The sequence below is a fragment of the Bos indicus genome, chromosome 1 (assembly GCF_029378745.1).
Source record: "Bos indicus isolate NIAB-ARS_2022 breed Sahiwal x Tharparkar chromosome 1, NIAB-ARS_B.indTharparkar_mat_pri_1.0, whole genome shotgun sequence".
NCBI classification, from domain to species: Eukaryota; Metazoa; Chordata; class Mammalia; order Artiodactyla; family Bovidae; genus Bos; species Bos indicus.
Genome location: NC_091760.1, coordinates 54,462,500 through 54,482,629, shown reverse-complemented (window position 1 = coordinate 54,482,629; position 20,130 = coordinate 54,462,500). Strand labels below are relative to the sequence as shown.

Here is a 20,130-nt window from a genome sequence, read left to right as displayed (position 1 = left end):
AATCCCATCAGATACTAACCGATGACCTTGGTCTTAAAATTGTACAGATATTCATCTCACTGGCTTTCTATTCTTATTTAGCCTATAGCTGTAAGAGGTTTAGAGGAGTTTTCTAAGAGCATATGTTAACCTCAAGTTTTAGTGAAGCGTGAGAGACTAAATTCAGAAAGACCTTACATGAAAATAGAGAAAAAGCTATAGACTGTGAATCAGGATGGGGACTGACAAATCTGTAGTGGGTGGTGAGACAGCAGTTCCTGCTAATGAGACCTGTGGTACAGAAAACTTACAATGGAATACCCATCCAGTCTGCAAACATTGCCTGAGTTTGACGTGCTTGGGTCTGCAAGGTCTGAATCAAAAAGTCAGTCGACATGTTGATCAAGTCTGTAATACCATGGTCAAGAACAAGGTAAGAACTTTTACTTATCATTTGGGTATGGTTCTGCATTTCCTCCTTTTTTCAATAAATAAAATAGCTTGAGGTAAATGTGTGTGTTCCACCGAATTGTGAGGTCTTCAGAGAACCCGCAGCTTGTAGGTAAGTGAGTCATTAAACACATTTAGCACTGCCGGCATGAAAATAATTGGGAACTAGCCTCTCCGCCCTTGGAAATGTTCTGCATGTAGGGAGTTATTTTAAAACCAAATTAAATCTCGGCATGGAATTCTAATGCTATCGTTTAAACAAATCTAATAAGTGCAGATTGATTTACAAAGACTGTTTTCAAAGTATTTAATGCATTGGTGACATTTTATAGAAAAGCAAATTACAGGAACCTACTTTTAAAAGTGTGATTGCATCTGGATTGGCAGATAAAATCAATACAGATTAGCCAACATGTTGTTCATACTCAAATCAAAAGTTAGAATGCTTCATAATCCTTTCCTTTTTTTCATGTCTGACCAATTTAGTTTGGGGAAAGCCAGAAAAAAAAAAAAAGTACAGTTTTAAATTCAGATAAATGTTAGTTTCTAAAGATTGTTACTCAACTATTGTCTCAAATTTACTCATTCCTGAAGAGATACTGCAGATTTAATTATATGTCTTAAAAATAGAAAAATGAGAAAAGAAAAGCATGCTGCTAAGTCGCTTCATTCGTGTCCGACTCTGTGCGAGGCATAAGAAATCCCACCAGGCTCCCCCGTCCCTGGGATTCTCCAGGCAATAACACTGGAGTGGGTTGCCATTTCCTTCTCCAATGCATGAAAGTGAAGAGTGAAAGTGAAGTTGTTCAGTCGTGTCCGACTCTGTGCAACCCCATGTACTGCCACCTACCAGGCTCCTCCGTCCATGGGATTTTCCAGGCAAGAGTACTGGAGTGGGGTGCCATCGCCTTCTCCAAAAGAAAAGCATAGGATAGGAAAAATAAGATAAAAAAGTAACAATCTGAAATACTGGGCTAAATTCTTCCTATCTGCTTTTCCTTGTACATTTCAGTTGTTTTGTCTGTAGATTTGTATATTTCAAAATGTACTGATTCCATCTAGAACAAAAGGCAAGGGAAAATACTACTCATAGAAAAATAGATGACTTTAGAAGACTGTGCATGATAATAGAAGATAAAGAAGAGATAATTAACTCAGTACAGTTAAAGCTACTGTCTGTCCATTAGGATGTATGGAATCAAATACAGCTTTTAGAGCTTTTAAGCCAAAAAAAAAAAAAAACACACAAAAAACAGATGACTTAGATGTAATAGCCAGGAATTTGGGAATTTTAAACCTGAGTAAAATTAACAGCTATTTTAATCCTTGTGGCAATGACAGAAACAGAGTTTTTTTTAGGACATTATTGTCCTTTGTTCTTTGTTTTCAAATATGCATTAAGGACTGCGTGCTTATCATGACAGTGTTTTCTTCCTCATTAATTTAACTTAGTGTAGATGCAAGCAAACCCAGCTCTACCCCCAAGGAGCTTACAAGTCAGTAGGAAAATGAGGCAGATTCTGCTTTTGTTCTTAACTATGAAAAAGGATTTTGATATGCTATAGACTGAATGTTTATGATGCCTTCTCAAATCCTATATTGAAACCTCAGACCCCAATATGATGGTATTTGGAGGTGAGGGATCTTGGGGGTGATTATTTCATGAGGGCTGAGCCTTCATGCGTGGGATCCCTTATATAGAGGCCCCAGAGAGCTCTCAGCCCGTTTCTCCATAGGTGGACATGGTGAGAAGACAGTTGGCTACGAATCAGGAAATGGGCCCTCACCAGACACTGAATCTGCCTGTCCCTTTGATCTTGGACTTCCCAGCCTAAGAACTGTGAGGAACACATTTTTGTTTAGACCTTTCTGTCTTTGGTATTTTTGTTGTAACAGCCTGTTGTGCTCACTGTCCTGTTGCGTGTCTTTGCCTCTGCCTATGCTGTGCCTTTCTCTGCTCGCTTCTTCACGCGCCCACCCCCCAGCATTCTCTGTGTCTAACTCGTGTGGCTGTTGCTGACCTACTCCCTGTGCCTGCTGTGAGCTTCCCAATGGAAGTCTGCTGCTACAGACTAGCTTTTCAGACTCTGACGATGGTATTCCTGAGAGTTTAGAAAATAAGCTATCAAGTATCAAGTACTTAAGGTATTTTTCAAAGGTGTTGATGTTATGTCCCAGACCAGCAATTTTGTTGTCAGCCCTGTGTTTGTGAAAGCACTGTGGGTATCAGAGGCTTCTATGCAAGAACAGGCAATGGCGTCAAGGAAGCAGAGGCAGACACTTGGCCAGAGTGTCTGGGATGTGTGTGCCACTGGATCGAGAATCCTGTCGGTGACAGTTGTGGAACAGCCATATCAGAGCTCAACTGAAATGGCTGGGAAGTTCTGCTCTTCATGATTAATCATCAGTTCAGTTCAGTTGCTCAGTCGTGTCCAGTTCTTTGTGACCCCACAGATGGCAGCATGCCAGGCTTCCCTGTCCATCACCAACTCCCAGAGCCTGCTCAAACTCATGTTTATCGAATCAGTGATGCCATCCAACCATTCCATCCTCTGTCCATCCCCTTCTCCTCCTGACTTCAGTCTTTCCAAGCATCAGGATCTCTTCCAATGAGTCAGTTATTCACATCAGGTGGCCAAAGTATTGGAGCTTCAGCTTCAGCATCAGTTCTTCCAATGAATATTCAGAACTGATTTCCTTTAGGATGGACTGGTTCAATACCCCTGCAGTCCAAGGGACTCTCAAGAGTCTTCTCCAACACCACAGTTCAAAAGCATCAACTCTTCGGTGCTCAGCTTTCTTTATAGTCCAACTCGCACATTCATACGTGACTACTGGAAAACCATAGCTTTGGCTAGACGGACCTCTGTCGACAAAGCAATGTCTCTGCTTTTCAATATGCTGTCTAGGTTGGTCATAGCTTTTCTTCCAAGGAGAAAGTGTCTTTTAATTTCGTGGCTGCCGTCACCATCTGCAGTGATTTTGGAGCCCAAGAAAATAAAATCTGTTACTCTTTCCATTGTTTCCCCGTCTATTTGCCATGAAGTGATGGGACCAGATGCCATGATCTTAGTTTTCTGAATCTTGAGTTTGAAGCCAACTTTTTCACTCTCCTCTTTCACTTTCATCAAGAGGCTCTTTAGTTCTTCTTCACTTTCTGCCATAAGGATAGTGCCATCTGCATATCTGAAGTTATTGATATTTCTCCCGGCAATCTTGATTCCAGCTTGTGCTTCATCCAGCCTGGCATTTCACATGTTGTACTTTGTGTATAAGTTAAATAAGCAGGATGACAAGTTAAATAAGCCTTGACGTACTCATTTCCCAATTTGGAACCATGTTGTTCCATGTCCGGTTCTAACTGTGGCTTCTTGACCTGTATACAGATTTCTCAGGAGGCAGGTCAGGTGGTCTGGTATTCCCATCTCTTGAAGAATTTCCCATAGTTTGTTTTGACCCACACAGCCAAAGGCTTTAGTGTAGTCAATAAAGCAGAAATAGATGTTATTCTGGAACTCTCTTTCTCTTTCTTTGATCCAATGGATGATGGCAATTTGATCTCTGGTTCCTCTGCCTTTTCTAAAGCCAGCTTGAACATCTAGAAGTTCACAGTTCATGTACTGCTGAAGCCTGGCTTGGAGAATATTGAGCATTACTTTACTAGCATGTGAGATGAGTGCAATTGTGAAGTAGTTTGAGCATTCTTTGGCATTGCCTTTCTTTGGGATTGGAATGAAAACTGATCTTTTCCAGTCCTATGGCCACTGCTGAGTTTTCCAAATTTGCTGGCACATTCAGTGCAGCACTTTCACAGCATCATCTTTTAGGATTTGAAATAGCTCAACTGGGATTCCATCGCCTCCACTAGCTTTGTTTGTAGTGATGCTTCCTAAGGCTCACTTGACTTCACACTCCAGGATGTTTGGCTCTAGATGAGTGATCACACCATCGTGATTATCTGGGTCGTGAAGATCTTTTTTGTATAGTTCTTCTGTGTATTCTTGCCACCTCTTCTTAATATCTTCTACTTCTGTTAGATACATACCATTTCTGTCCTTTATTGATTTATCATAAAGGTATTTATGATTTCTGTCTCTTTTTATGATTTATCATAAGATACCATTTTGCTTAGGAAGCAAGTAAACCCACACAGTGATGATTAATGCCACAAAAGTTGTGGGGGATCTCAACATAAAATGAAGTCATAAAATGAGAAGAGTAAGAATTGCTCATTATCAGGTGATAGCAAGAAATGATATGCAGTTTTGCATAGGAAAACAAAAAAAAAGCCATATATTTAATTAGATCAATAAAACTATCAGCTGTCCAGAAACCCAGAGGATTTACTCTTTCAATGGAGCTCCTCTGCAGTTTTACTATTCTGGATGGAAATCATTCTAGAAGACTTTCCTATTTCCTCAAAGTGCTGGTAAACATTTTCTTGATATTAGCCATTATTATGAACATTGATTGTTACACTTATGAAATACCAAGAAGTACGTATGCCTACTGAAGTTGCTGTGGCTAAGTTTCATAATGTCAGAAATCCTGAAAGTACATGCTTTTGTCGTGTTTGCTTTTCTGTCCCTTTTCCTGATGTCAAACATACCATACCCAGCTTTCTGATTGTTACACCAAAAAGCTTCCAATCTTTTTCTCCCTTGCCATTTCTGACTGGCTTTGGCTTGTACTCAAGCCTATAAGAATAGTGCTTAGAGTAAATAGATTCCAAAATATAGAGTATCAAGTTTATTCCTTTGGCTAATCACACTCCCTTGTAGGTTGATATTTGACACTCAGTAAACATTTTGTTGTTCAGTAGCTAGGTCATGTCTGACTCTGCAGGCCCATGAACTGTAGCCCTCCAGGCTTCTCTGTCCATGGGATTTCCCAGCAAGAATACTGGAGTGGGTTGCCATTTCCTCCTCCAGGGGATTTTCCCGACCCAGGGATTGAATTTTAGTAAACCAATGGGCTATGCAGAGAACAAAATTTACCAGAGTCACTAAAATGAAACTTCTGACTTTTATATTAATCTACAATTGTGAGAATAAGGAGGAAGACTAGCGGTATACTAGGAAATGTTAACAACTAGTGTTCTGAGGGGAAGTAGCCCTGGTAACACTTGCTGGTTTCCATAGTATAAATATGCCCACCCTGGCCAATTTCAAGCTAACAATCATTTAATACTTGGCTTGCAAATTTTCTGAAAATTTAACTGTCAGCCCTTACCAGCAGGTAGAATAAACTCCAGCACACCAATGGGATGGGAGTCATAGAGTTAAATCCTTGTCATTTGCTATAATAGGAAGTAAATAAAGTCTAAAATTGATAAATCAAGACATAAGCAGAATAAGCATCTCAATTGTAAACATGTAAATAAAAGGCTAGAAAAAAAAACCAAAAAGTTCAAAGTTTTAAAGCATAAGTCTTTTAATTTTAGATATGTACATGTATGATATACATGATAAAAATAAAAATGGATTTTTAAAATTTTGTAACAAAAAGAAATGGAATAAAGGTATTATTATATTAGCCAGTCTTTGTAGGTGAGGTCAGTGATGGAAATTGCTCTCCTCCAAACTAAGGTCTGTTTCTGTGGAAGGCACAACATAGATGCCTTCATTTCTACCACTAGGAATTGTCCCTTCCATTATGGAAATCCTATGGATTTGAAGCTGAGGGTTGTGTTGCTCAGTTGCTAAGTCATGTCAGACTGTTTGCAACCCCATGGACTGCAGCACACCAGGCTCCTCTATCCTTCACCATCTCCTGGAGTTTGCTCAAATTGATGTCCATTGAGTCAGTGATACTATCAAGCCATCTATCCTCTGCCACCCCCTTCTCCTTTCGCCTTCAATTTTCTCCAGCATCAGGGTCTTTTCCAATGAGTTGGCTCTTCTCATCAGGTGGTCAAACTACCAGAGCTTTAGCTTCAGCCTGACCCAAACCTGGTAGTGAGTAACTTCATCAAAACATGAAGTCTCCATTAAAATATACAACACAGTAACATCATGTAATAAACCCACATAGGGTGAGACAGCAGGACTTGAAGATAAGTGGGCTCCAAGGACTGACCAGGGCCACCTCCTTCCCCACATGTACACCATTGATTTGCTAGGGAGAATGAGTCTTTATCTAACAACTCCCTGCCAAAGCAAAAGATGATGGAAGGCTGATGAGCATTTGAACTGGGTCTGGGCCAGCACCAGTATTCCAAAAACATTATGAAAAATGTTATTGCTGGCTATCAGTTCCTAAGAGGCTTTGAAAGTGGACACGGCTGCACTGTTCTTACCTGAGTATCCACATGCTTCACCTGGAGATGAATGCAAAACACCCAGTTCCCTGGAAACTTCTTCCTAAACTAGACATGAACCTGCACCCTGGGATCTAAGCATCCAGCGTGGGTGATACTGAACTTCTTAATACTTCTGCTCTGCTGAGGTCCAGTCAGAGGCTGGCAGTGCAGGAGAGCTTGCGCTGCTATTATCCTGTACTCCTTTCATTCCAGCTGCACTGCTTTCTTCATGCTACACGCTCAGTTTGCTCTACTTCATTTCACTGTTCTCTTTTTAAATGCAAGTGATGCATGTATTCATCCTAATGAAACAGAAGTGCAGAAATATGAAGAATAAAAATGAAAAATTAATCATCCCCTTTAAGGGGATATTTCCCAAGATGAGGCACCAAGCCCAGTGGCATAAAGTGGATGTTGAACAAACATTTACTGAGTCATTGAATAAAATAACAAGGGAAGTGACAACTCTAGTAGCCTTTAATACATGGACCTCTTTCCATTCCTCTCTCTCTCCTTCACCTTCCCCTCTTTTCCCCATATTTATACCAAGGAGGGATACTGTGTCTTCCAAATTTTAAACTAGTGATCAACTAGAGTGATTATCTCAATTATCTCACAAATTTTAAATGTATTTTTTATTTGTGCAGCTGGTAAGAATTTAAGCTCACACAGGCATTTAAAACATGTTGATTTAGTTTTCCATAATTAAGTTCTATTTTCAGTCCCCATTTTACCTAGATTTCCCCCTCAACTTTTCAGGGTTGCCTATGAACCCAAAGGGGTGGCTCTAAAACTCAAGGAATTAACAGAGGGCAGAGGAGCCTCTGTCCCACCCTTGTGTTTGCTGAGACAGAATCTCTCCTCATCTGCTACTTCACGTAGAAGGTCCCTGTCTCCACATGGCTAGGCCTGCTGTGTCGGATTCTCTCCCTTGGCTTGTCTCTACTCTTAGCCACAGAGGCCTGTTAGCCTGGCTCAGGATTGTCTGGCCAAACACTCCTCACAGCCTTTCCTCCCAAGCTCAATATGTTCTACCCAGTAAATCACAGGTGCTTCTGAAAGTATTAGGTAGCATTTCAGGGCTCTGAATAGCTCTGGTCATTTGTGTCTCAGCACAGAAAGAATTTAGCTGGAATAAAAGTCACAGACAAGTGATGTATTAGAATAAAGTGAAAGGGTGCTGTCTTGAGTACTTCGTGACTTACATGTTTGTAATCAAAGAAAGTGGGGAGGGGAGAAGACCTTCTTCATCATTCTTGAGTGGACATTATGCTTTCGTCGTCAGCTTCTCCTCCTGAGCAGGGGAGTTTTCTTGTCCCTATATGGTCAAGCTAGGTTCACAAATTGTTTTTTATGTATGCTGAGAGTATGTCCTAATTTACTGAGCTCACTGGGCAGGATGTGGGGCTCATGCTACAATTGTTTTATTGCTTGGGGGCATGTCTCTTAGTTTGGTTACATGGTTCTGTTGCTGAGCAAGCCTGCTTGGTTTTGTGGTTAAGTAAACTTTCTTTCTTGAATGGTCATTAACTTACAGGTATTAAAAAACAAAGACATCACTTTGCCAACAAAGGTCCTTCCAGTAGTTATGGATGTGAGAGTTGGACCATAAAAAAGGCTAAGCACCAAAGAATTGGTGCTTTCTAACTGTGGTGCTGGGGAAGACTCTTGAGAGTCCCTGGGATAGCAAGGAGATCAAACTAGTCAGTCCTAAAAGAAATCAACCTGAATATTGATTACTGGATATTGGAAAGACTGGGGATAGAGCTGAAACTCCAATGCTTTGGCCACCCTGATGCAAAGAGCCAACTCATTGGAAAAGACACTGATGCTAGGAATATTGAGGGCAAGAGGAGAAGGCAGTGACAGAGGATGAGATGGTTAGATGGCATCACTGACTCAATAGACATGAGTTTGAGCAAACTCAGACAGTGAACAGGGAAGCCTGGCGTGCTGCAGCCCATGGCATTGCAAAGAGTTGGATACAGCTTAGCGACCGAACAACAGCAACTCATACATTTTCTATTTACAATTCCCTAATGGGATTAACTATTTAATCACCAACATTTAATCACCTCCTTTGTTCCTTTATTCCTATTGCTTCTACCCTTACCTCTGCCAACTGCACCTGATATGTCTCTCCTCTACCCTTCCAACTAGTTTGGACCCTCACAGAGCAGTGCCTTTCTTCCCACTGTCTTGCAACTCTCCTTTCCTTCCCTATTTGTCACTTCCCCCGCCTATGGAATGCTTATTTAACTTGAGAGTAGCCAGGAGAAACTAGAGAAACTCACTCTAATTATGTGTTCTTCCAAATCTTTTGTTTATGGCATACATTTTATGCTTTGAATCCCAAATGGCTTAAACAGTTGAAACTCAAGAGCTAAGAATGACCTCTTGATTTCTGCTTTTCTGCTGCACTGTCTTATTTCTCAGGCAGTGAATGTCTTTACTGAACGTGGGAGGGCTGAATGATGGAAGGGATTACCCGGAGCAAAGTCACATCCTTAATACACCATATTATTAACTCACTCTATTTGCAAATATTTTATCGAGCTCCTGGGAGGCATGATGTAAGGAAGGTAGGCACAAAGATGAATGGTAATTGGTCCCTGTCCTCAAAGGCATTTACAATCTAGCCAGATGACAAATGCATCCTCATAAAAATAAAAGTGAATAAAGAATCAAAGATTGAAAGAAAAGCATAATACTTACTCTCTAGCTTCATGGTTCATGATGGGTCTTGGGACTATAGGGCTGCTTTTAAAACTTGTCCAGCCTATTCTTAGGCAACCTGACTGGGAGGGCCAGAGAGCTCTTCAATTCCATCTCAGCAGTTCAGGTAACAGGAGAAAAATCACACTCAAGTTTTGGAGGGTTGTGGAGGTGGGGGTGAGTAAGTAGGTAGAAGACATGATTTCTGTGCCCTGAAAGAGTTGATAATCTAGTGGATAAAAGTCATGTCAAAATGAAATGCCTTAAGATGAAAATAAGTCAATGTAATACAGCAAACTATAGCAGGGCTGTGCTATTCAAGGTACATTTACTGAGATCAGAAAATGCATTGAAAACCAAGTCGTACAGTTAGTTAGGAAAGATTTTGTGGAGGCATTTTGAGATCTTCAAAGAAATGAAGAGGTTGAATTATGCTAATAAAAGCTAACGCTTAATGAACATTTCCGTACCAGTTACTGTCTTAAAACACTTTATTATTTTATAGAATTCTCACAACAGTAACACAAGAGTAGGTACTATTTTTATCATTTCCATTTTACAGATCAGGACCCTGAAGCACAGAGAGGCTAAGTAACTTGCCTAAAACTACATAGCAGAATTGGAACGCTGACAGTCTGACACCAAAGGTTGCACTCTAAATTACTCTGGTATTTCCCACCTTTTGCAAAACAGTTGAGTATTTCAACAAAGAAAACAGTTCAACTTAAAGTGTGGGGTAGAAGAGAGACCGGTCAATGAGGTCCTCACTAAAGTAGAAGGTTACTGCAGGAGCATGACTGGGGAGCACACCCTCCAGGCGCCTCACCTCCACCTTATGCTCCATGCAGACAGCCAGTCAATTTCTGGGACTACACTGATTCTAAAATCATGGCTGAGAAATGAGGCCCTCAAAGCACCTAAATGCCAGGAGTGATTTGCCTGGAAAATCTCAAAGCAGAAAGCCAGCCCTGAATCCCTGTGGCTCCTGGTCCACATTCTTGCTGCTGCTGTAACACTGTGAAGGGCAATGCATAGCCCTCAGGGCCACACCTAGGCATCTGGGTATGAAACCTTGGGCCAAATCCACTTCACCTGCCTTCTCTAATCAAGATCATTTTAAAACTTGCATGTTCTCCAAGGTGCATGTAGCTTCAACAATAAGATGTTTGCCTGAGTTGTTGTCCAGGTTCTTGGAGTCAGATGTGCCTGGTTCAAGCTGAGCCCATTAAGACTAGCTAGGACCACTGACCCTCCAACTAGGCATGTGTAAGTATCTGCTCAGTGACCTTTTGAAGATGTAGAGGCCCATAGCCTAATTACACCTGTGCAGAACGATGATGACACACTTTTTCCCACTCACCTGTCCCTACTTCCCCAAGCTCCTCACATCCCAGACCAATGATGTGCTTCTCTAGTCCTCATCCCATAAATACCCCCACCTCTGGCCTTCGAAAGAAAGATTTGAGCTCTGTTTTTCTGTCTCTTTGTTCTGCTCTCTTGCTGCAAATAATTCTGTTTGCCTCAAATCTAGGCATCTTGGCTTGCTGTGCTTAGGGCAAAATAAACCATAGTGGTGCCTTCCAAGCAGAGTGCCATTTTCAGCTCTCAAACTGAGTCTAAGTTTCTCTGAAAGTGATCTTTTGTCAGATACCTTCTTGAGGGCAGTGATGGAGCTGTTATCTAATAGGGTAATGGAAGTGAGCTAACAGAAGCCTGACTGCTGGAACAGAAGGAATATGGGGGAGTGGGAAATGGGCCTAAAAGACTTGTTAGAAGCTTTGTCTCCTGTAAGACCAAGGTCTTACAAGGGAGGTAGAAGAGTTTCTTTGAATTTGGAATTCAAACTGTTACCAAGTCAAAGTTCGTAGGCCTTTCCCACTGCAAGAAGTTAGGAGATAAGATGTTGAGGCAAGGAATGGTGAGTTTTCAAAAAGCCAACAGATGAAGAAAAGGGTGGGCTAATATCCTAAAGAACTATCCTAATTCAGGCTTCTCTTCTAAGGAAAAAGGGGGAGTGGGAAGGGCTTCCAGTAAAGGGAGGAAGGGGATTGCAGACCTCTTGGAGCACCACTCCCTCCTCGAAGGAAAGCATCACCTTCTTCCTCTTACTCAGAAGAGCTGGATCACAGAGCTCCAGCAAAAATTCAAGTTGTTAGCAGTTACTTTTACTTTACCTCTCATCTCTGTTTACATGAAAGCTTTCTAGGCTAGCAGTGAATCTATCTTACAAGTAAGGATCATGGGATGGGAACTTTCTTAAGGGAATTTAATGAGCTATTTGGGCATAGGAAAACATCTTTTCTCTAATGCCTAACTCCTGACATGCAGGGCTAAAGTAGTCAAATCCATAAGCTAAAGAATGAGGGAAACCATTTCAATGTAGTGTGTATTCTGTTTTGTCTCTGTTCCAAAACTATAGAGTGGTGGTTTGAGCCAGATAAACAGTCATCAGCAAAGATAGTCAGAACACTAGGATAAAACAGCCAACACAAGTTCTCAGATTATGCAACCTCAAACAGATCCTGGGACTCAAGAGTGAGGGAATAGTGAGGAATTCTGAGAAACATGGCTGATTAACCTGTCTACAGGAAGAAAACTGAGGAAAAAGAGCAAGCTGTGCACAATGTGAGAGTTTACCAATAATATGTATACAATTCAAATCTTTGCTTTAATATCAAATGTCCTGACTATTCTCAATGAGCCCTTCTGTGAATCTCTTCCATCACCAGCTGGTCACCATGGGAACAGTGGGGCCAGCACCTGGGAGGGGGTGGGATTGCCAGACTCTGACCCCACTCTGACCCTTACTGCTGTGTGAATCTTGGACTAGGCTCATGACCTGTGTTAGTATTAAATTCCCAAACAGACAAAACCTATCCTGCCTATATTATCACTGCGCTTATGTGATAATGTGGGAGAAAACTTTGAAAAAATGTGTAATACAGCCCACAAAGGAGGGTATGCTTATCTGTAAAATGCAGGTGTGCATGCTAAGTCACTTCAGTCATGTCTTACTCTTTGCGACCCCATGGACTGTAGTCTGCCAGGCTCCTCTGTCCATGGGATTTTCCAGGCAAGAATACTGGTGTGGGTTACCATGTCCCCTTCCAGGGAATCTTCTTGACCCAGGGATCAAACCTGAGTATCCTACATCTCTTGCATTGGCAGGTGGGTTCTTTACCAGTAGCACCGCCTGGGAAGCCTGTAAAATGCAGTTAACACTGACCTCAGCCTCCACAGAGACTCTCTCCTTGTTATAGAGCTCAAATTATATTTCCAAATGAGACATGTCTAGAAGTACAGTGGTTGCTTTCCTACAATTTCTTGTCTTTTATTGATCTGAGTGCATCAGACATTCATTTGTGCTGTTTGGGGCAACACTGGCTCCATGCAATGATTGCCAGTCACAGAATGCAATTAATTACATGGGAATCATCTGAGGTTTTACTGTCTTGTCTAACCCAGGATACCTGAAAGGAAGCCCTAGCTCTACTCGAAATTCAGAAGTGACCTTTGGCTGTCTGAGTTCTTAGTCTCTCTTCATGTGAGAGCTCTTAAAAATTGCAGCAAGCAACCTGCTTTTAACTCGTGTCATAATTGCTGCTGATCATTACTCCCCTGGCTGCCCTGCAGACTATAACACTGTATCTGGTTGTCTGGCCTATAATAAGGTGACCGCAATTACTGCCACTATTCATTAGACATACTTACTTGAAACATGACCATTTATTAGATTGTAAACAATTAGGCCACAGTCTCTTAAGGGTGAAAAGACCAAGGCTACTAACTTCAGAACTACAAGCACAGGTATTCTTAGGAAGCATTTGCTAGAGATTAATAAAAAATCTCACTTGTTTAGCACTTCATAATTTACAAAGCATTTTCATATATACCACCAATTGTCAACATTTTGGCTGAGGCTCTCAGACTTTCACCCATTAAACTATACCTGCTAATGTAGATTTAAGCTGTTGTAACTCATATTTTAACAAAACCTGCTGGATCTCAATTCTGGCTAAATAACTAAAGTACAACTCAGTAGGACCCTATGGGGCCTTCCCAGGAAAGACCACCTCATGGCCTCTGCTTATAGAAAACTTAGCTTCTGAGGCCTTCCCCAAGTTCCGAAGAGCAAATTTAATCAGAAAAGTGAGAAAATGCAGAAACAAAGGAAAACAACCAAACAAGAGAGTAACAATAACTTAGCCATTAAACACAGTCAAGGACCTTTAGTTCTTCCTGAGTCTCCCTACCCTTGCTGCTGCTGCTGCTAAGTCGCTTCAGTCGTGTCCAACTCTGTGCGACCCCATAGACGGCAGCCCACAAGGCTCCCCTGTCCCTGGGATTCTCCAGGCAAGAATACTGGAGTGGGTTGCCATTTCCTTCTCCAATGCATGAAGGTGAAAAGTGAAAGTGAAGTCGCTCAGACCTGTCCGACTCTGAACGACCCCACGGACTGCAGCCTACCAGGCTCCTCCATCCATGGGATTTTCCAGGCAAGAGTACTGAAGTGGGGTGCCATTGCCTTATCCCCATACCCTTGAGCTGTTTGCAGATACTGAAACCCTCACCAGGTGGAAGAAGTTAAACTGCATGCTGACCACAAGCACTTAGATCCCAAATTGGTTGGAACCAGGAGGTTGATGTTAACTCCTGGCTAATTAGACTGTCCTTGAGCTAATCACTCACCCTGCAAACCTCTCGCTCACCCTGTCTTTAATAAACCTTTCCCTGAAACCACTGGGGAGTTGGGGGTCTTTTGAGCATTAGAGGCTAATACTCCCTGATCAGCCTTGCAAACAAATGCTGCACTTTCCTTCACCACAATCCGGCATCAGTAGATCAGCTCTACTGTATACAGGTGAGTAGACACAAGTTTGATTCAGAACAGAAGCACCTGGGTATATTAATACCAGGGACTGAGTCTCCGCCTCAGTCCAACTAAGTCAAAATTGTTTATGCTGTCAGATGATTCAAATGTGTAGCCAGCACTGTTATACCAGAAAAACTACAAAATGACAGAAAACTGGTTTCTCGGCCAATTTCTGCCCCCAACAAAGAACTGTGTACCATGGATACATATAAAAGGGGGATTCTGGGTACCAAACTAATAATTCAGAAGCAATTCCTCTGACCTTTTAGTTACAATTATAGTAAAAATAAAAAATGCCCAGAATATACTACATACTTTCCACCATCTAGTCTGCCATTGTCCACATCCCCTATTACCTCTCCTAGTCATTAAAGAGGAGAAGGCGATGGCACCCCCTTCCAGTACTCTTGCCTGGAAAATCCCATGGACGGAGGAGCCTGGTGGGCTGCAGTCCATGGGGTCGCTAAGAGTCGGACATGACTGGGTGACTTCACTTTCACTTTTCACTTTCATGCATTGGAAAAGGAAATGGCAACCCACTCCAGTGTTCTTGTTTGGAGGATCCCAGGGACAGGGGAGCCTGGTGGGCTGCCGTCTGTGGGGTTGCACAGAGTCGGACACGACTGAAGTGACTTCAGTTCAGTCGCACAGTCATGTCTGACTCTTTGTGACCCCATGAATCGCAGCACGCCAGGCCTCCCTGTCCATCACCAACTCCCAGAGTTCACTCAGACTCACATCCATCAAGTCAGTGATGCCATCCAGCCATCTCATCCTCTGTCATCCCCTTCTCCTCCTGCCCCCAATCCCTCCAAGCATCAGGGTCTTTTCCAGTGATTCAACTCTTCGATGAGGTGGCTACAGTATTGGAATTTCAGCTTTAGCATCAATCCTTACAATGAACACCCAGGACTGATCTCCTTTAGGATGGACTGGTTGGATCTCCTTGCAGTCCAAGGGACTCTCAAAAGTCTTCTCCAAAACCACACTTCAAAAGCATCAATTCTTTCGCACTCAGCTTTCTTCACAATCCAACTCTCACATCCATACATGACCACTGGAAAAACCATAGCCTTGACTAGACGGACCTTTGTTGGCAAAGTAATGTCTCTGCTTTTGAATATGCTATCTAGGTTGGTCATAACTTTCCTTCCAAGGAGTAAGCGTCTTTTAATTTCATGGCTGTAATCACCATCTGCAGTGATTTTGGAGCCCCCCAGAAATAAAGTCAGTCACTGTTTCCACTGTTTCCCATGAAGTGATGGGACCAGATGCCATGATCTTCGTTTTCTGAATGTTGAGCTTTCAGCCAACCTTTTCACTCTTCTCTTTCACTTTCATCAAGAGGCTTTTTAATTCCTCTTCACTTTCTGCCATAAGGGTGGTGTCATCTGCATATCTGAGGTTATTGATATTTCTCCTGGCAATCTTGATTCCAGCTTGTGCTTCCTCCAGCCCAACATTTCTCATGATGTACTCTGCATAGAAGTTAAATAAACAGGGTGACAATATACAGCCTTGACGTACTCCTTTTCCTATTTGGAACCAGTCTGTTGTTCCATGTCCAGTTCTAACTGTTTCTTCCTGACCTGCATATAGGTTTCTCAAGAGGCAGGTCAGGTGGTCTGGTATTCCCATCTCTTTCAGAATTTCCCACAGTTTATAGTGATCCACACAGTCAAAGGCTTTAGCATAGTCAATAAAGAAGAAATAGATGTTTTTTCTGGAACTCTCTTGCTTTTTCCATGATCCAGCAAATGTTGGCAATTTTATCTCTGGTTCCTCTGCCTTTTCTAAAACCAGCTTGAACATCTGGAAGTTCATGGTTCACATATTGTTGAAGCCTGGCTTGGAGAATTTTGAGCATTACTTTACTAGCGTGTGACATGAGTGCAATTGTGTGGTAGTTTGAGCATTCTTTGGCATTGCCTTTCTTTGGGATTGGAATGAAAACTGATCTTTTCCAGTCCTATGGCCACTGCTGAGTTTTCCAAATTTGCTGGCATATTGAGTGTAGCACTTTCACAGCATCATCTTTTAGGATTTGAAATAGCTCAACTGGGATTCTGTCACCTCCACTAGCTTTGTTCATAGTAATGTTTTCTAAGGCCCACTTGACTTCACATTCCAGGATGTCTGGCTCTAGAAGAGTGGTCACATCATCGTGATTATCGGGGTCGTGAAGATCTTTTTTATACAGTTCTTCTGTGTATGCTTGCCACCTCTTCTTAATATCTTCTGTTTCTGTTAGGTCCATACCATTTCTGCCCTTTATCGAGCCCATCTTTGCATATAATGTTCCCTTGGTATCTCTAATTTTCTTAAAGAGCTCTCTGGTCTTTCCCATTCTGTTTTTTTCCTCTATTACTTTGTATTGATCACTGAGGAAGGCTTTCTTATCTCTCCTTGCTATTCTTTGGAACTCTGCATTCAGATGCTTATATCTTTCCTTTTCTCCTTTGCTTTTTGCTTCTCTTCTTTTCACAACTATTTGTAAGGCCTCCTCAGATAGACATTTTGCTTTTTTGCATTTCTTTTTCTTGGGGATGGTCTTGATCCCTGTCTCCTGTACAATGTCACTTAGCAGTCATTAAAGAGCAAGCATCCAACTCTTCCAGGAGAAATAATGCAGTCTTGAGAGACAGGCTGACTGAATTAGGGTGAGCCTGCTGCTAAGTTGCTTCAGTTGTGTCCAACTCTGCGATCCCACAGACAGCAGCCCACCAGGCTCTGCCATCCCTGGGATTCTCCAGGCAAGAACGCTGGAGTGGGTTGCCATTTCCTTCTCCAATGCATGAAAATGAAAAGTGAAAGTGAAGTCACTCAGTAAGTGTCCGACTCTTCGTGACCCCATGGACTACAGCCTACTGTGCTCCTCCATCCATGGGATTTTCTAGGCAACAGTACTGGAGTGGGTTGCCATTGCCTTCTCCGAGGGTGAGCCTAGATTTTATCTATTGTAATATTGGTTTAAGTAGACTGATGCTGATAAGAAACCCACATTAGCCACTTGAAGTTCCTTGCAAAAGGCAGCTATTATAATCTGGCATGAGTCTTCCATACTTAGCTCCAGAAGTGATCAAACCTGGACAATGGTCTTGCCTTCCGTGAAGTGCATATGAGACTGGCTTTCAAGTTATGGGGTAGGGCACGCTGAGCTGGCGGCTTTCTAGGGGCAGATGGTCAGCTCCTGGATATCCAGGAAGCCTATGAACACCAGGAGCTAGTTTGAGAAGACCTTTGTCCCAGAATCCTCAAATCTTGTACAGTGGTGACCAAGTCAAGAACAATTGAGTCTGATCTGCATAACAATCACATTATAGAATCCATTTCCCAGGCCAGCATATTTTCATTTTAGAGAAGCGAGCCTCCTCAGGATGTTCCAGCAATTCCTTGGCTGAAAGAGGTTTTGTTTGCTGTTAGAAGTCAGTAGGTGAAAATGAGCTAGGTCATAAATGCTGAACATCAAGTTTCCTTTATAGATTTAAAAAATTCACAAAAGTATTTTTTAAAGCATTCACAGGTACTTGATGTGACAGAGATAGCGCTTATTACCTACTTTCTTTTCAGTTCCTAAAATGCCAATTAAGTATCACTGGCAGTTGTTGATTCACTTTATAATGTGCTTATCACTTGCTCTCTGGGTTTCCTTCTGACCATCTGAGGAACCATTTTCAGGCAGAAATTTCAATTCATATGTTGCTACTGGCCTGCAACAGCTGGCAAAATGTCACTGAAGTGTCACACGTAAAAGAATGAAAGCATCTCACCGTCTCCAGGTTAGGGACCGTGATGATTTACGAATTTCTCAGATAGTGATTCTGTGAAAAATAATAGAAAGTCCAAGCTGTGGGAGGAAATAAGTCTTAATCTGGGCTAAAAGTTTGGATTTTTGCTGGATTTGGATTATTTTCCTGACTACGAGGGTGTGTGTGCGCATGCTGAGTTGCTTCAGTTGGGTCTGACTCTTTGCAACCCCATGGACTGGAGCCCACTAGGCTATATGGGATTCTCCAGGCAAGAATACTGGAGTGGGTTGCCATGCCCTTCTCCAGGAGAACTTCCTGACCCAGGGATTGAATCTGAATCTCTTGCATCTTGTGCTTTGGTAAACAGGTTCTTTACCACTGGTGCCACCTGGGAAGCCCACTCAGCACGAACAAATGTGGCTTTATAGCTAGTTATAATAAGTCATTTCTATTTCCATGATAATGTTACTAGAACTGAGATGTTGTGCTTCTTGGTTAATACTGTTAGGGCCTTGTTAGGGTTAAATGAGCCCATACATGTAAAGCACAATCCTAGTCCTAAATGTATAACAAGGATTACATCACACCAACAACTGTCACTGCTGTCATGGTTATTATTACTAGTCCAGCTCATTTATCATCTGAAATGAAGGACTGTTTCCAGAGCTGAAATTTCATGATTTTGAATCAATGAAATGAAGCCAAATTTTTGTAATATTATCCAGCTCATAAATTCATGGTTCTGTCATTGGGACAAAACCCTGAAGAGAATGTCTCTGAAATACACTAAGATAAATTTCAATATCTGTATCTCAAGATCACTGAAGCAAAGAGAGTGACGGGACCATATTGAACCTCTCAGATGATATCGACAGTGAGATTTTACTCAAAAGCTTTAGAAGTTTCCCTGCTGGCTTAGAGGGTAAAGCATCCGCCTGCAAGGCGGAAGACCTGGGTTCGATCCCTGGGTCAGGAAGACACCCTGGAGAAGGAAATGGCAATCCACTCCGGTACTCTTGCCTGGAAAACCCCATGGATGGAGAAGCCTGGTGCAGGCTACAGTCCATGGGGTCACAAACAGTCATACACAACTGAGTGACTTCACTTTCACTTTCACTTTAGAAGGTGGGGAGAATGGAGGAGTGAGAGTTTTAATGCAGGTGGGAGGCCCCAAAGAGGGGGAAATGATGAGCCAAAGCAAGGACCAACTCCACAGTCATAAAGGAAGGCTCTAGTTTCCTAGCCAAGATCATGGGTGAGGACTAAACAGGGTCCGCTGGAAGAGAACTGGTGCATGTACTGATTCATCTCATTGGCCCTCCTGGAGGGAGAATATTCCTGGGGGAAGCCATAAGCAGTGAGAGGCTGTTGTCTATGGGGGTACATATGTGTGCGTGCTCACTCAGTCATGTGTGATTCTCTGTGACACCATAGATTGTAGTCTGCCAGGCTCTTCTGTCCATGGAATTCTCCAGGCAAGAATACTGGAGTGAGTTGCCATTTTTTTCTCCAGGGATCTTCCTGACCCAGGGATTGAACCTGTGTCTCCTGCATTGGCAGGCAGATTCTTTACACTGAGCCACCTGGGAAGGCCCTGTTATCTGTAGGGTGCTGGAGGCTAAACTGTGGGCCAGGAGGGAGGGGCCAAGAGTTCCAGAATGGACAGAAGTGTTCATCAAATCTGGATGCAGGAAGGGGCTGGAGGATGAACACCTCCTGTCCTGCTTAGCCAGGTGGCTATAGTGGCAGAGTGAGGGAGAGCCAACAATAGAGGCTCAAGTCTCCCTGAGGTTAAATGGCTTAGAGGACATGGCCAGCTTTACCTTGGGCAGTACCAGGTCTGAAGGAAACACAGCATCTTCAGACACTGAGTTACCTTACCTTACACACTTGCACTACCAAGTTGTTCACACTAGAAGTCCACAACCATCCACTGCATTGAACCTGTCCCATCTATTCCAGAAAGAGAATTCAGTTTTAATAAATTGAGGGCAATATTGCATGATATGAAGGAAAGTCTTAGAGTAAGCTTGTGCTCAGTTGCTTCAGTCGTGTCTGACTCT

At 42.4% G+C, this 20,130-nt stretch overlaps 1 protein-coding gene across 1 annotated transcript in view; it reads left to right on the top strand.

The window, feature by feature from the left end:
- The first annotated feature begins 214 nt into the window (after positions 1 to 214).
- The window catches only part of GUCA1C (guanylate cyclase activator 1C), a 39,294-nt gene continuing 19,378 nt past the window's right edge, over positions 215 to 20,130 (top strand). Inside the window, 3 exon segments of the mRNA XM_070801152.1 lie at positions 215 to 269; positions 272 to 329; positions 331 to 412. Of these exon segments, the coding sequence (XP_070657253.1) occupies positions 215 to 269; positions 272 to 329; positions 331 to 412 (195 nt within the window).